General features: G+C 42.0%; 1 protein-coding gene across 1 annotated transcript in view; it reads left to right on the top strand.

The window, feature by feature from the left end:
* ADGRD1 (adhesion G protein-coupled receptor D1) overlaps window positions 1-16,165 on the top strand; it is a 722,099-nt gene that overhangs the window by 355,526 nt on the left and 350,408 nt on the right. The window contains exon 6 of the mRNA XM_086942663.1: window positions 9,280-9,403. Within this exon, the coding sequence (XP_086798789.1) occupies window positions 9,280-9,403 (124 nt within the window). The remainder of the gene's footprint in view (window positions 1-9,279; window positions 9,404-16,165) is intronic.

Raw genomic sequence — 16,165 nt, 5'->3', positions numbered from 1 at the left:
CCCTTGTTTTTTTGAAACGCCCTTTATTTGAAGTCAGGACATAGCCTATTCAAGTGTTAGTGGGGCTGTGCACAGCCCCGCCCCTCATCCTCCCAGTGATGGCCCATCCAGGCACACTTAAGGTCTCTATTGTGTGTGTTTGGGAGGAATACACAAATACCAACTGACAACAACACCTAGTCATAGAACCCAGGAGCACGCTGCAGGCACTAAAAAGCTAAGGCAGCAAATTGTAAACTTTCTAAAATTGGCATTTACTAAATTGTAATTTGAAATCTCACTTACCATAAAAGAGGATTGTTTTTGCAATTCTAAAGACACCAACCATGAGCTGTTTATCTGTTCCTGTACTGTACAGTGGGAATAGAAAATTGTATATTGTGGTAAATACTGTACTTTGGGAATAGAGACTGCGCCCTGTAGTAAATAAACACTGTACACTGGCAAACAACACCATCAGCTTTGTAATATGTTGTGAGGGACAGGATTAGAGTCTGGGGGAATACAGAGGACATGAAGCAGTTCACAAGCAGGTTGTCTTTTACAACACATGCCAAGGATTTAAATTGGCATGGCTTCCAGCAGGGTTGACTGATGTAGGTCTGGGGCACAGCCACATGCTTGATTTGTAAGATAAAAGGCTGTGTAAAGAGTTCCATTTGGGTTCAATGGGTGCAATTTTCTTATGTGAAGATTCAAAAAGCCTCTGAATGACCTGGCTCTCCTGGGCCTTTATCAGACATCCCTAGTATGGAGACCTACCTATTAACTTGTTTAGCTTCTATTTTAGCCACTTTGGTTTTGGTTGGTTCTTGAGTAGGACCTGCTGCAGTGCATACAAGCAGATTATGCAATGAAGGGATTGGATCTAGGGTCTTATCCCATGGGGCAGTTCCATTAGAGATCACTAGAGGAACCCATATGGGATTGGATCTGGGGTCTTATCCTATGGGGCCGTTCCATTAGAGATCACTAGAGGAACCCATATGGGATTGGATCTGGGGTCTTATCCTACAGTGTGGTTCCACTTGAGTTCCCTGAAGGAATCTGTTGTAAAGGAAGTCAGTAGACAGAAGTAAAGCTTAATACTTGTTTATTAAGCACCATAGAGAATAGCTGGTGTTCCCATCAGAAAGCAGGAGCTAACTGACAGGACAGAACATAGGAGAAGATGACATCAGGGAAAATGGAATGCAGGACTTAAAGGGATACAGAGAAACATAAGTGCAGAGAATACAACATATCCTCTTCCCTTCATATGGAGGAACACGAAAAAAAAACGAAAGTAAGTTTAAAAAAAAACATGATAAGACCATGCTCTTCGTTACAGAGAGAGACCTTACTTACAAACAAAGTCACGTAAATAACCTGGGGGTCTTCTCACTCTCTGGATTCTGCTAGCACAAAACTCATTGGTACTACTGGCACTAGGCTCACTGGTTCTCACCGGTTCTCGCTCGGCTTTCTTATACAGTGCCACACGCCTCAAGTTCCAACTCTCACCGTTAAATAAAGTGACAAATCTTTTGTGTACAGACTTGACCTTAAATGGTCCCCTGAACTTCGTCAGTCCGACACCCACTCGACCAGGTTTGACTTTAACCCAATCATTCACAGCAAATTTACACGCGCCATCTGATTCACGAACAGTGTCAGGCTCACCAGGACCAGCAGGAAGATCAGCGTTCAAAAATTCTTTCATCCACGCAGCCACTAGTTTAGTACCCGCCGAACGTCCCCTCATGACAGAAAACGGGACCAAACCGGTCACACCATTTTCAGTAGTCCTGTAGGCCCAAACCAGGTCATTAACCAAACTCTTCACATTCATTCTGGAAGAAATCGCCATTTGAATGGCACCTTTAACCATTCGGTTAGCCCTCTCCACTATGCCATTTCCCTGGGGGTTGTAAAGTGAAGTCCTTGAGTGAATAATACCGCACCTTCCCAAGAAATTAGCCATCTCTAGGGAGGTGAGTTGCGTCCCATTATCGGTAATGATCCTTGTGGGGAAACCTTCCTCTCTAAAGATCTCACCCAGTACAGCAATAGTGCTGCTCGTAGTGATCTCCCTCATGAATTTGACTACCAACCACTTGGAAGAGACATCAACTACTACCAGCCCAAACCTCATATCTTGGTTCAACTGGTGGAACGGGCCAATAAAGTCGAGACATATGGTGTGCCAAGGACACCTGGGATCTACTATTGAGCCACAACCAGTATGGCTACCCACTTTAAGTCTCTTCTCACTTTCCAAGCAATCAGTACATCTCTCCACCCACTGCGAGATTTCGGAGTCCATTCCGGGCCACCAAAAATTTTCTCTAATTCTCCTCTTGGTAAGGGACTGCCCTAAATGACCCTCATGACCCAGCTTAAACAAGGTAAATCGCACATCTTGTGGAGGAATGAATTTGTCATCCATTAAAATCATGAATCCCTCTTTGTCCAAGATAGACAATTGGTCCAGAACCTTCAAATAAGGACGAAGTGCGGGAGATAAGCAACTCTCTCTCCTTGGACCCTTCGCTATCAGGTCTTTGACTTCACACAACACCACATCTTTAGCCATTGAAGTGTTCCACAAACTTCTACTAATTGCCCCAGCACACATATCTACAACTTCATCCACAGCGGCAACAGAACCCTCTGAGTTGAGAGATTCTACCCCTAACTTGTCTACCCTCTCCCAAGGTAGTGGAAGTCTAGAGAGTCCATCCGCTTGGCAATTCTTCCAACCGGGAATATATTCCACAGTGTACAAGTACTCTTGGATCCTGGCAGCGAGTCTAGCTAACCTGGCAGAGCCTTTGCCAGCACCGCCAGGCGAAAGTATTTTAACCAGGGGTTTGTGATCTGTCAATAACGTGAACTTGAACCCCCACAGGTACATCCTATAATACTCGCAACCCCATGCCGCGGCCAAAGCCTCACGCTCGATTATAGAGTAATTCCTCTCGGCTGTAGTGAGTGTCCTGGAGGCAAACGCTACAGTTTTAAGGCCAGAATCGTGTACTTGAGCCAGGACCGCACCAACACCTACAGCACTTGCATCCACTGTCAAAACTGACTTACGGTTGGTGTCGAACGGTGTCAAAATGCCCGCCTCGCAAATTTCCACCTTGATTCTTTTGAAACACTCATCCTGTTCCACACCCCACACAAACTTACATCCACTCCTCAACAGCACCTTGATCTTTTCAGTTTTCTCTGCAAAATCCCTTACAAACTTAGCTTAGTACTCGATGAGGCCGAGGAAAGACCTCAACTGATCTTTATCGCACGGAGATGGTGCATTTCTAATGGAGTCTAATAAGTCTCTCTTAGGTTTTACTCCATCAACAGACAATGTATACCCAAGATATTCAACCTCCTCCACTGCAAATTTACATTTCTCTTTCTTGAGAGTCAATCCTGCCTGTTCCATCCTTTCCAAAACGGTCTTCAAGATCACATTGTGTTCTTCAACAGTCGCCCCAAATATCAGGACATCGTCCTGAAAATACACAACATTGTTCACGCCTTTTAGTACAGCACCCATCATCCTTTGAAATACCCCAGCTGCAGAGGCGAGTCCAAAAGGCATTCGTGTGAATTGGTATATTCCTTCGGTTGTTATGAACGCTGTCAGTGCTTTTGAGTCTTGGTGTAGTTTTATTTGATGATAGGCGCTGCGAAGGTCCAACTTGGAAAAATACTTCCCACCTTTTAGTGATAGAACCAACTCATTGATGTTCGGTAAGGGAAAGTTGTCTACTACAATGTTTTGGTTCAGGGTGCGAAGGTCCACACAAAAACGAAATTTTCCATCGGATTTGGTCGTAATAACTACGGGGGAAATCCAAGGTGACGTTTCGATCTGCTCTATCACACCCTGATCTAGCATTTCTCCCAACATCTTCTTCACTTCCTCACGTGCGATGAATGGAACCTTTCTGACTTTGTGTTGCATGGGTATGGCATCGTCCCGCAAAACAATTTTATGCACATAACCCCTTAACTCTCCTATGTGCTCATCAAACAAACCATTCATCCCTTCAACTATCGAATCCGTGGTTATGCTATCTACCACCATCACTTGTTGTGCTGCTCTAGGATTTATTATTATCCCGAGGTCATACTGTTGCCCCCATCCCAAAATTGCAGGACCAGATTTGGCTACATACACCTTCCCTTCGGCTGAACGATCCTTGAATGATATTACACACACCATAAACCCAATCACATCTATGCTTTCACCCTGAAAACCACAGGCATTAATGTCACTAGCAGATAACTGCACATCTTTCCAATTTGCTAGAAACATATCCTTGGGAATAATGGTCCATAAGGATCCAGGGTCAACCATCAGCTGAACCTCAATTTTATCAATAAGGAACAGGGCTTTTGGTCTGAATCTCCTCCCAGGCTCACCCTCATTCACACCATCCCCACCTAAACATAATATTTTGTTGGCACCTTCAACACTAATGAAGTCTCTTACTTCATCCCTGTTTTCAACAACGGCTACTTTATCAACGTTTGTACCTCTACACATCTTTGCAAAATGTCCTTTCCGCCCACATTTCCTACACATCTTGTCAATTGCAAAACATCTCCTGAAGTCTGAATTATGAAAAGTACTCCCACACCTACTGCACATTCTTCCTTGTAATCTATTCTTGTCATTGCCTGAAAACGCATTGTTAAATCTTTTCTGACTACTTCCTCCCAGATCTACACTTCTCTTATTCACAACAGCAACTTCATCATGATCAACACAAGAAACACCATTGCCTTGAACATTTTCTTTTGTGTTATCTTTCTTTTCCATCTCTTTCATGCATGCATTCGATTCCTCAACTACTTTTGCTATGTCAATGGCCATTTGTAGGGTCGGGTTTTTTGCCGCCCACAGTTTTTCTTGCATCTTTTTGTTTCGGCACTGTACTATCAGCTGGTCTCTTATCATTTCGTCCCTTATTTCACCAAAACTACATTTTATCGACAACTCACGTAACCTAGCCACAAACTGATCTACAGACTCTTCATTTCTTTGGGGTTGGGTGTAAAATTTGTGCCTCGCCATAACAATATTTACTTCTTTAGCATATTGTTTTTTCATCCGAGCTTTGGCTTCTGTGTATACATTGGTTATCGCCCTACCATCTTGGTTTACTGCCACAGGAAGGTATTTAAAGGAATGCTGACCTTCCTTGCCCAAAGCACTTAACAAGAGGGCTTTCTTCCTAATTGCACTGAAATCTTTCCCATCAAGTGCCTCGATGTAATTCTCGAAAATGTCTATCCATTCATCCCATTCAATGGGTGGATCTCCTGTGGCTTGCAAGAACAATGGAGGTGCAATAATATTCAGATTCTCCATTTTTTTTATTTTTTTAAAGAAGCACTATATTTTTTTTAAATAGAAAGATAGTCAAACTGGAATGAAATGTCACCTTTTAGCATGTGCCATATATGTGCTTCTCTACTCTTTCTCTACTTGTCCAATGTAAGGAATAATGTCTGTGGTAGCTTTCACTGTGCACTGCCTAAAGTCTTATAAAAACGAATAGATAAAAAAAAAAAATGGATTCGATTGGTAAATGAGGCTCTCTCACCCTTTAATTTCTCTCGCTGACACTCGTTTCGGTTTGTATCGGCTTTTTTCTATCCACTCAGTAAATTGTTTGAAGTGTCAGTCTCCACTTACGATGTGAGCGATGTCCGTTGCTAGGATACCCGGTAATCCTAAGATGGACGCCGGGTACGTTGCGTTGCGTAGTCGCGTCACTGCTGGCACGTTACTTGCTCGAGTCACGTCACTGCCGGCACGTCACCTCCTCCGTTGGGTGCTTCCTTGTTGACGCGGCTCGGTTAAAAACAAACAATGACTGGAAAATCGAACGGTGAGTCACTTGTGCTTCTTCGCTCGAGAAGTGTGCTCGTGTGTCTGTTCGAGGAGATTTTTTAAAAGATGCAACTCGTATGTTTGTGCAGGAGTTGTCGGTTTAGGCAAGGTTAAAAAGTCAAATATCAGGCATGAATACAGCACAAGTCACTCCGTTTTCGCTCAAGAAGTTGCGCTCACATTCTCCTTAAATCTTAACGTGCACAGGAACTTCTCTTTTTTTTTTAAATACAGCTTTCCCAAACGTAGCGTTGGGTAGGGTTTCTTTGGCAGGGTGCACCTCTTTGTGATCAAAACTCGCCAAAGTCACAACTAGACACACGGCATAGATTTGTAAATGTTCTCTCAAACTCACCAGTTGCTCTGGAGGCTTTGCAGACTTCAGTTCAAAACGTAAACTATTGCAGGCTTCAATTCAAAACGTTTTTTTCAGGGTGGCTTTCTTGTTTGTTTCAAGACTTGCGTGGCAGTATATCTTTCTTGTTTGTTTCAAGACTTGCGTGGTTCTTCGGAATATAAGAGCTTTTTTTCTTTTTTTTTCTTCAAAAATCCGCGTGGTTCTTTTCACCAGTGGAGTTCTTCTCCCTCTATGGTTGTTTAGCTCCTTCTGCTCATCGTCGCCATGTGTTGTAAAGGAAGTCAGTAGACAGAAGTAAAGCTTAATACTTGTTTATTAAGCACCATAGAGAATAGCTGGTGTTCCCATCAGAAAGCAAGGAGCTAACTGACAGGACAGAACATAGGAGAAGATGACATCAGGGAAAATGGAATGCAGGACTTAAAGGGGTACAGAGAAACATAAGTGCAGAGAATACAACAGAATCAATATAGGACTGAATCCGAGGTGTTATCCTACCGTGTAGTTCAATTAGAGATCATTGGGTGAACCCATGCAGGAATGGATCTGGGGTCTTATCTTACATTTTGGGGCTTTAAAGATCACAGGAGGAACCCGTACGGTATTTGATCTAGAGTCTTGTCCTATAGTGTGGTTCCATTAGTGCTAACTGAAGGAACCAATATGGGACTGGATCTGGGGTCTTATCCTACGGAGCGGTTCCATTAGAAATCACTGAACGAACCGATACCCCAATAAATAAGCACCTCATTACAAGTCAGCTACAGTGGCATACCCAGGTGGGACACTACTCTGCTTGATTACACCTGACTGGCGTCCCTGCACCTGATTTCAGCAGGTGTGGAAACATCAACACGATTTTAGAAGCCAGTAATTCCTGACATCTCAACCCCTCATCCTGCCTTCAAGCACAGACGCTTGGGCTCCTATTCACCACTTGCTTTACACAGGTGGCAAATGGGCCCACCAAACCTCATGGAGCTGGTAATTCTGTGCAGATTTACGCTTGCTAAAGTTGGAGTTGCACAGGTATCCCTCATTCCATGGGGATTAACTCATAATAGAAGTAAACTTTCAGAATCTGAAGCTAAAATAGTTAACACAGTATCCTGTTTTCAGTGTTTATGTTTCTGGATTTCAGTGGTGTTCACTCAGTGTTTTCCAAACCTGTTGGAATCAGTGCCTATCGGTGTTTATTCATGTACCTAACTCCCAAAATATACAAAAACGATGTCTTTTCACCGTTTACAAAACTTGTTTTTGTAGTGATTGTTATAAAGCCATATTTCATTTAAAAGTGACTTATTGAAGGGTATTGAGTATCTTCCAATGGTCAGCATGTCCAATGGACTTATGTATGACTGTTTTAAGCATAGAAAGTCTGTGTATTGTTCTCTCACACTGCATTAACCTCTCTCACATCTTACCTCTCACACTCCCTCAGTCAGGACTTTGTCTGGTTCGCAGGGCTATTAATGGATAAAAAAGTAAGAGTGCTATTTTTAAACGGTTTACTAAACAAATTCCTAGACGTGGTTGGTGATCATTCCCCTACTCCTTACTGAATTTTATGACTTTGTGTGGGTGCCAACCAGCCTACAGGATAGTACCTTTTGAAACCTAGTTTTGACTTATACCAGATTGATTTATAGCCCTGCATTCTAGCTTAATGATTTGAATGAGCTCACCACTGCTTTTATTCAACTCTTCACTTGACTACATTAAGATGGCGCTGCTCTTGTGTTGGCAGTGGTTGCTTCCAAGTGTCCCTACGGCAAATGTCTCACTTTAAGTGAGACCTGACACCACATTGTATTCTGGGACTCTGGGGCTCAGAAACCCCTGCAGTAAAGTGCAGTTGAGTAAAAAGCCAAGATTAGCTGATTTTATCACACACAACAACGGGACAGCTTACAACTATGAACTGTGTTGGGATGTGGACAGTGTTGCTATGTTTTCACTCCATCCTACGTGCATGGTGATGGTACTCGTTTTAGAGTATATGCTATTACATCTTACATTGAACGGTTGAAGTCTGCAGTGTTTTGCAGTTGACCTGCTGTCAATACTGAGTTGTTATAAAAGCGGGCTGATGTATCAAAGGGTTTTACTCATTCTATGTTTGTGGGTATATGTGATAGTACATATTGCCCAGGATTCATATGAGCCAGCCATTTCACCAATCAGTGAAACACTTAATCAGTACCAAATGTTCAGAAATGAATGAATTATTTCCAGATTCTCTACAGTGTATAAAATAGCAGGACGAAACATGTGCCTTTAACATGAGCACAAAAAACTGGAAAAAGCTAAAAGACAAAGAAGTCATATTTTAGTGACATCCTTAAACAAAATGCTCAAGCAAAATAACCTTAGACCAGTCTTTCTTGCTTCTACCGTGTATAACAAAGTTACATTGTTGTGGCCCTTTCAAGAAGAAATAAAAATGGCTCATTCTCTCTCGCCTTCCTTTCCGTGAATGGCATTTTAGTTTGTGATTATGACGGTGCCTATCAGTGTTTATATATTTATACTGATGATGGCTGTTTTTCTTTCATGTGGTTTTATCAGTTATTGTAGGTTTAAACCTAAAACAGGTTAGCCTAATTATACTGAAGATTATAATTTTTTGGGCAAATGCAGGAAACCAATAATTGCACAGGAAATACTGCAGATGGAAATTTCCACAAATCCAGTGGGCCTGTTGTTACTTAAGGATGTATGATGAATTTAGAATTTCTGAAGCAGTTTAAATATTTTTCAAATATCTTATTATAGTTGGACTTAAGTAAGTTTAATAATGTTATCAGTTTTTAAGTTTTTGGGTAATGCTGAATAAATATGTATTTAGTGGAATGCAGGGGGTGCTTGTTAAGGTAATTGACACTTTGGCCAGTGCCTGGAGAGGTCCTTGCTGAAAATAACTCAATTCTCTGAATACTCCTAAGTTTAGTTTGATTTTGCCGTGGAAGTTACAATGTCTAAAAAGTGGATCATTAACGTTTCCTCCATTGTTTCCCGCCCCTAGCTCCACGCCTCCCGTCTGGTCCAGTGAAGGCTGTAACCGCACAGAGGGAAACCTCAACTATTCCATCTGCCGCTGCAACCACCTCACCAACTTTGCTATCCTCATGCAGGTGGTACACCTGGAGGTAAGGGCTACTTCCCAAGTGGGCTGATGGAGATGAGTTTGAGCCTGGCAGTGAGGCAGTGTGACTGAAGTGAAAACCAGACACCCCACCAGTTTATGTGATGTCCTCTGTGTTTGATGAAACACCATTTTTGAATGTTGTTTTTTATATCCTAGCGTGAGAGGGCAGAAAGGGCTTTTATATCTATTGCTTTGATGATAGAATTGGGACAAAGAGACATTGCCAAAATCATCTTTGAGCAGCACCCTCTGTAATTCAAAGTTATGCAAAATTACGGCAAAATCAAGCAAAATTGTGCATAATTATGCAAAAGGCAAATCCATCACGCTGTGCTATATTTTAGTGCAAAATGCATCATTGTGTCAGTTTTTGGTACAACAGCGCATGTAAACAAGAGAACCGCAAACATCAGCCGCTGCATTCTTTTGTTCCTGTGCTTTCCTGTGATATTATGTTATCATTGTGTATGGTCACTGGTAGGTTGGGGATTACTATTGGGGTTTGTAGAGAGACTAGGGTTGTAGTTATCTTGCACTGTATTTCTTTGGTTCAGGGTCTTCAATGTTCTGAACTGGGCTGGAGATTCTGTCAACGGAAGTAACAGGAGACTTCAGAGCAGTTGGCTGCAATTCAGTTGCAGACCATATTTTATTGAAATATACCACATATATTCTTTAAGAAATTTGTCTCTCCCTGTATCAATTGTTTTTTTTAAATTTCATTTGTACAAATAATAATCACAATATTTCTTAGGCAATTTGGAAAATCTAGCATTAACTTTTCTGCCAATATGACATCTAACCCTACATTGATAGATACATCATCAAATGTTGAACTTGCTGAAGATTCGCGGCAACATTCAAACAAATTAAAGAACTAGAAGAAAGTTACAGATTATCCCACACCTACAAGAAGAATTAGTGTCATATGTATGTGCTTCTTCAGACAACAAAACGGTTTGCTGAGGAATCCACATATGCAAATTGTCATTATCAATTGGCTGACCAGTAACATTATTGGTAGAGCCTTCCAACTACGTTGACCAATCACCTCCATCATGTGCACTCATTTTTTATCTATGATTCTGGCTTGGTTCTCTGTCAAACAAACAAGATTTCTCCTACTCCACTACCATTTGCCAGGCAGCAAAACGGATCCTTCCTAACCTTCTGTACCACTCACGGTGAAGAAAACTTGAACTCACATTTCACTGTACAATAAGATGTTCTAATCATCACCCAATCTCCAACCTTAATGTAATAATTCTTACAGTTGTTTTTTTCATCAAACTAGTTCTTAGTCATAACTTGCTTAGTACAAATGTTCCAACAAACATCCTCTCTCAAATCCTTACTGTCACTCAGGTGCACGCCTTTTTTCATCTTTAATCATTTAGGAAAAAGGTTAGTAGTAGTAGTGTGTGGTGAAATCCAATAACTCCATATTTCGTTTTCAGAAACATTTAACATCCCATTTGAAAGCTACAGCTGTCTGGATACCTTCTTTAATAAATGTATTAGCTCGTTCCACTAAACCATTTGATGTTGGACTATATAAAGCTACCTTTAAATGTTTTACATCATTCAATACAAAAAAGTATACATACTTATCTGGTAGCGAAGGTAGGGCCCAATTTCAGAGTTAACACTTAGCAAAGAGACAAGACAAGGTAATATCAGACTACTCAAAGTAAAACTGAGGCCATGAAACAACACAGGAGAAAGACAAGAACAAAGTATGCTTGAAGCAAGGGAGGGCTGTACTGGTATGTGGAACAAAATGGAAAGCAAATCTATTAACACCAACACATACTTGAGCACTGAATCAAAAGTGACCAGACCCCGGGTGTCAAAAGTAATCTCTTTCCATGAACAAACTGGAGTTTCTCTACAAATGTAGACTGGTGTCCTCAATTTCTGGATTTACCACTGTTCAAACATACACACATTCATGCACAGTCTTTAACACCATCAGATTCATTCCTGGCAAACAACAACAACTTCTGAATCTTTATTTTGGTTTACTCAGACCTTGATGTCTCTCATACATCATGTCAATCAAATGCTTCCTGAGACTATAATGAGGAACCAATCTCAAACCTCTCAACAAAATTTCATGAAGGACCAAGAGTTCTTTATTCGCCTTTTCAAAACTCATCACCCTATTATCAGCCAGACGCCAACTACCCTCAACATAAAGTAAACTGAATTAGACTTGTGACCTAGATCCTTCCCTGATCCAGCCAACCATTCTTCCCGAGATATCCATCCTTCTGCGACCAGGCAAACTCTGACATAATCATCCGTCCACATCTCCCCTGTGTTTTTCTCCATGGGAGAATAGCGATTTACCAACCTTGAGAGATAGTCTGCAACTTCGTTTTCCTCCCCTGGAATGTAATTCACAGGAAAGTGATAGTCTGGCAATACAACATTCCACCTGAAAATTCTTGTAGAGACTCCAGCAAGACCTTTTCCATTGAAAATCTCTTGAAAAGGCTTATGATCTGAGAAGAGCATAAAACACACTGCCTCAGGAATTGCTTACATTTCTTAATGCCCAAAACACTACTAAAGTTTGCTTTTGAATAGTGGAATAATTGTGTTTGGCTCCTCTCAGAGCTCAATACTCAAAATCCACAGTGACCACCCATTGTCTTGTACTTGTTTAAGAACCGCATCTAAAGCTACTTTGCTGGCATCTGTGACCAAGAACCATAGCAATATCAGCGCAAAGCTCTTCAGATGTTGTATACAAGTTGAGCCTAACTATCCAAAATATTTTGCTGACAAGGATCCCTGCAGATAAGTTCAACCTTTTTTGTTATCATGCATATTACAAGTCCTAATGACAAAATTGGGAATAAATCACAACTAAAATTCTACCATACCTTTAGAAAGTTTAAACATCTTCCTTTGTCTTGAGACTAGGGAAATTCTGAATAGTTTCACCCAATTGTTTTCAGAGATGAGTGCCATCAGCTGAGACTAAGTGCCCAAAATAATTCAACACAGAACTTCCACACTTACATTTCTTAGCTTCTAAAGTTTATACTACAAAGTACCTCCAAGACTTTCTACCACTGTGTTCCCTCAATGTGGCATGAAAGAGTAAGATTTCACCTTTAACCCCAAGAAACTTTCCAAAGTAATCACTTATGAGTCTTTGAAACACAGACACTGCAGAGTACAAAGCAAATGGCATGCCATTGAAGCAAAATGTCCTATAGAAAGGGGAACCTGCAACCCCAGGATCCCTTTGTTTAACTGTCACAGGTCTGCTCAAAGTCTAAAGTCGCTAGATCTTTTTTTGAGCTTTAATCATAGGGGATAGTCGCTGTTTTGCTACTACAGATTCAGTAATTCCTTACCAATACAAACAGTCTAGTTCTGTTTCCTCTTAATTACATGTAAAAAGTTGAGCATCTTTTTTTAAATGAATAGATTGTACATAAACCTGCACACATCTGATATTATTCAGGGTACCTGTGAATAAACTTTCTTTGCAACTTATTACACTATATATTTATTTGAGTAACAATCACCTAGGGGAAGCATTAGGGTTTTAATGTGGACAGTTTAAAAGAATGTCACCCACCACAGGGATGTATACCTTCCCTTCAGGCTTATTACCTCAGTATTCTAAGGGGACATGCAAATATCCTTGTAAATCAGCAGGTTCGACACCATAGCTGTAGGGTCTGATATTAGAAACCAATGCGCTCACTCCTGCTTTAAATTTTCTTTCATATGTATGGTTGGAAATTAGATGAAGACAAACCCTCAATCAATCAATCAGGGGTTTTAAAGTGTCCTACTCACCTGTGAGGGATTAAAGGTGGTGGGGGGGGGGGGGGGGGAGAGTGGTGCAGCTCCGGTGCAGCCAAAGAGCCAGGTCTTGAGGCTCTTCCGGAAGGTGTGCAGAGTAGGGGAGCGTCTGATGTTGACTGGGAGCTCGTTTCAGGCAATGGCCACGATGTAGGAGAAGGCTCTCCCACCTGCTCTGGTTCTGCGGATGCGGCGGGTTTCTGCCAGAGCGAAATCAACGGGGTGGAGGCTCCTTTTGGGTATGTGGAAGGAGACTCTTTTATTGAGGTATTTGGGTCCGATGTTGTGGAGGGATTTGTAGGCATGGGTGAGGAGTTTGAAGGTTACTCTCTTCTGTACGTGGAGTCAGTGGAGGCCTCGCAGGTGTTGGGTTATGTGCTTATGTCATGGGATGCCAAGGACGAGTCTGGCCGCGGTGTTCTGGATGATCTGGGGTTTCTGTCAGGGCGAGGTCAGCTGAGTGGAGGTTCCTTTTGGGTACGTGGAAGGGGACTCTTTCTTTGAGGTATATGGGTCCGATGTTGTAGAGGGCTTTGTAGGCGTGGGTGAGTAGCTTGAAGGTTACTCTCTTCTGGACGGGGAGCCAGTGGAGGTCTCGCAGGTGTTGGGTGATGTGCTCATGTCGTGGGATGCCAAGGACGAGTCTGGCCGTGGTGTTCTGGATGGTCTGGAGTTTGTGTTCCAGGGATTTGTTGATTCTAGCATAGAGGGCTTTTACATCGTTCAGTTTGCTAGTTATGAGTGCGTGGGTGACGGTCTTTCTGGCTTAGGGGGGGGTGGCTCAACTTGAAGGTCTTGCGGAGGATGCAGAGGGTGTTGAAGCAGGTGGAGGTGACGGCGTGGATCTGTCGGGTCAGTGAGTGAGTGATGAGTCGAGTACGATACTGAGGTTCTTGGCGTGGGGTGGGTGGAATGCCGAGGGCAGAGGGCCACCCTGAGTCCATCATACTGGTAACACTTAAGCCATTCAGGGAAACTGTATCTGAGGGACAGTAACAAGTTTGGCTGTTGACTGCATCACTGATTTATAATACCACATTGTTGAAAACTGAAGTATTTTGTTAAAATTGTCATAAGCCTTTACACTTCTGCAAAGCTTTGAGAAATAGCCCCTCTTGCCGCATTTTTTTGCAGACAGATTTAGCAGCAGGACAATCTTTGTTGTTGGCCATGTGTCCAGAGTGACCACAACGGTAGCAAACTCCTGTGAATCTAGGAACATCTATGGATATAAAATAGTGTTTTCAGTCTGGTGTCTGGAGCTTGGAAACAGGGAGGAGTTTTTACCTTTTCATAATTCCTTTACCCCTTAAAAGGAATGCCCAATCTATTTCAGTATTGCCAATCACTCGCTTAATTCTTAGGCCGAAAAAACCTTAGGCCGATAAAACATGTCATTTTTTGATAGCAGTCTCAAATTCGTTCAAAGGAGCCGTGACATTTTTACCTCCTAAGAGCTGGGTTTCTTGGTGAAAGTAAGAATGGCGGTAGTTCAACATTGTGCATAATGTTACAATGTCATCTAAAAAACGCAGCGCTTGTAAACAGGGCACAAGTTCTTAAAAAAAAAGAAGTGGGGTCTGACCTAATTTGGCAGTAAGCAAGTGACATCACGGCGCATGACATCACGGCGCAAAACATTACATGTGGCATCACAGGAATTGACATCACAGGAAGTGGTATCCTTGATCCCAAGCCACAAATGTAATATGTACGTGTGATGTAAAGCGCCCTGACACTTTGCTTTGAGATGAGTAGCGCTATACAAGAAAAAAAATGGTTCTTAAATTATTTCAATGCCTCCTGAGGGGAAGTAAGCGCTATAAAAATTAGATTTATTTTGTGTAAATACTAGGAGAGACCAACACATCTGACTACTTCTTACAGTGCATGAGTACATCCTAAATAGGGACTGAACAAAGTGAAAAGCTGCCTCTCTTAAATATGTTTGAAGTGCTAACCTTTGTATCCCATACACTGCATTTTCTTCTAGGTGTGAATATGTTTAGGGCTAAACATGGCTCAATGCCCCCTTACATACAAAGTCTGGTCAAGCCTTTTGTGCCCACTCGACAGGTAAGGTCTGCCAGCCTTTCATTGTTCTCTGTTCCCAGAGTCCGTCTTGTCCGCATGAGCGGGCGCTCTTTCGACCATCTTGGCCCCAGACTGTGGAATTCCCTCCCTCTGCAACTTAGGTCGTGTCACTCGCTTCTAGCCTTCCTCAAAATATTAAAGATCTTTATTTATAATCAGGCTTCATTTTCCTCTGGTTTTCTGCAGAACTTGTGGCTTACATTTTGGTTCTGCTTTAGCGCCGGGAAACCCTGTTGGGTAGCTGTGCGCTTTATACATCTTTATAAATAAAATAAATAAAAGACCCTGATGTAGGGTGACCAACTGTTATGGGTGCAAATTCAGGACGGTGACTGTAAAAATTCTGGACAAAGGGTCAAAATTCAGGACACAAATTCAGGACAGTAGGTCAAAATTCAGGACAAAACTTCAGGACAATTGGATAAGTTTTAAAGACACATCAGAGGTCGCGCAATAGTATATAAGTAAGCCCAGCCATATCCAAACATATTCAACCATTTGCAAACCTATTCATCATGTATCCGTCCATCTATCATTTCACTCATCCATCCCTTCATTCATCCTTTCACTCATCCATCCACCCTTTCACCCTATCCATCTGTACACTCATCCATCCTCTCTTCTACCCATCCATTCATTCACTCATCCATCCAGCCATTTACCCTTTCACCCATCCAGCCATCCTTTCACTTACTATCCATCCACCCAGTCACTCATCCTTCCAACCATCCATCCTTTCAGTCATCCATCCATCCTCCCTTTCTCTCTCCATCGACCCTTTCACTTAGGAATCCTTCCTTCCATCCATCCACCCACCCATCTACTCATCCACTCATGAATC

Source organism: Lissotriton vulgaris, chromosome 11, assembly GCF_964263255.1.
Source record: "Lissotriton vulgaris chromosome 11, aLisVul1.2, whole genome shotgun sequence".
Lineage (NCBI taxonomy): Eukaryota > Metazoa > Chordata > Amphibia > Caudata > Salamandridae > Lissotriton > Lissotriton vulgaris.
Note: the sequence above shows the minus strand (reverse complement) of the source record. Positions and strands in the feature narration are given on the sequence as shown.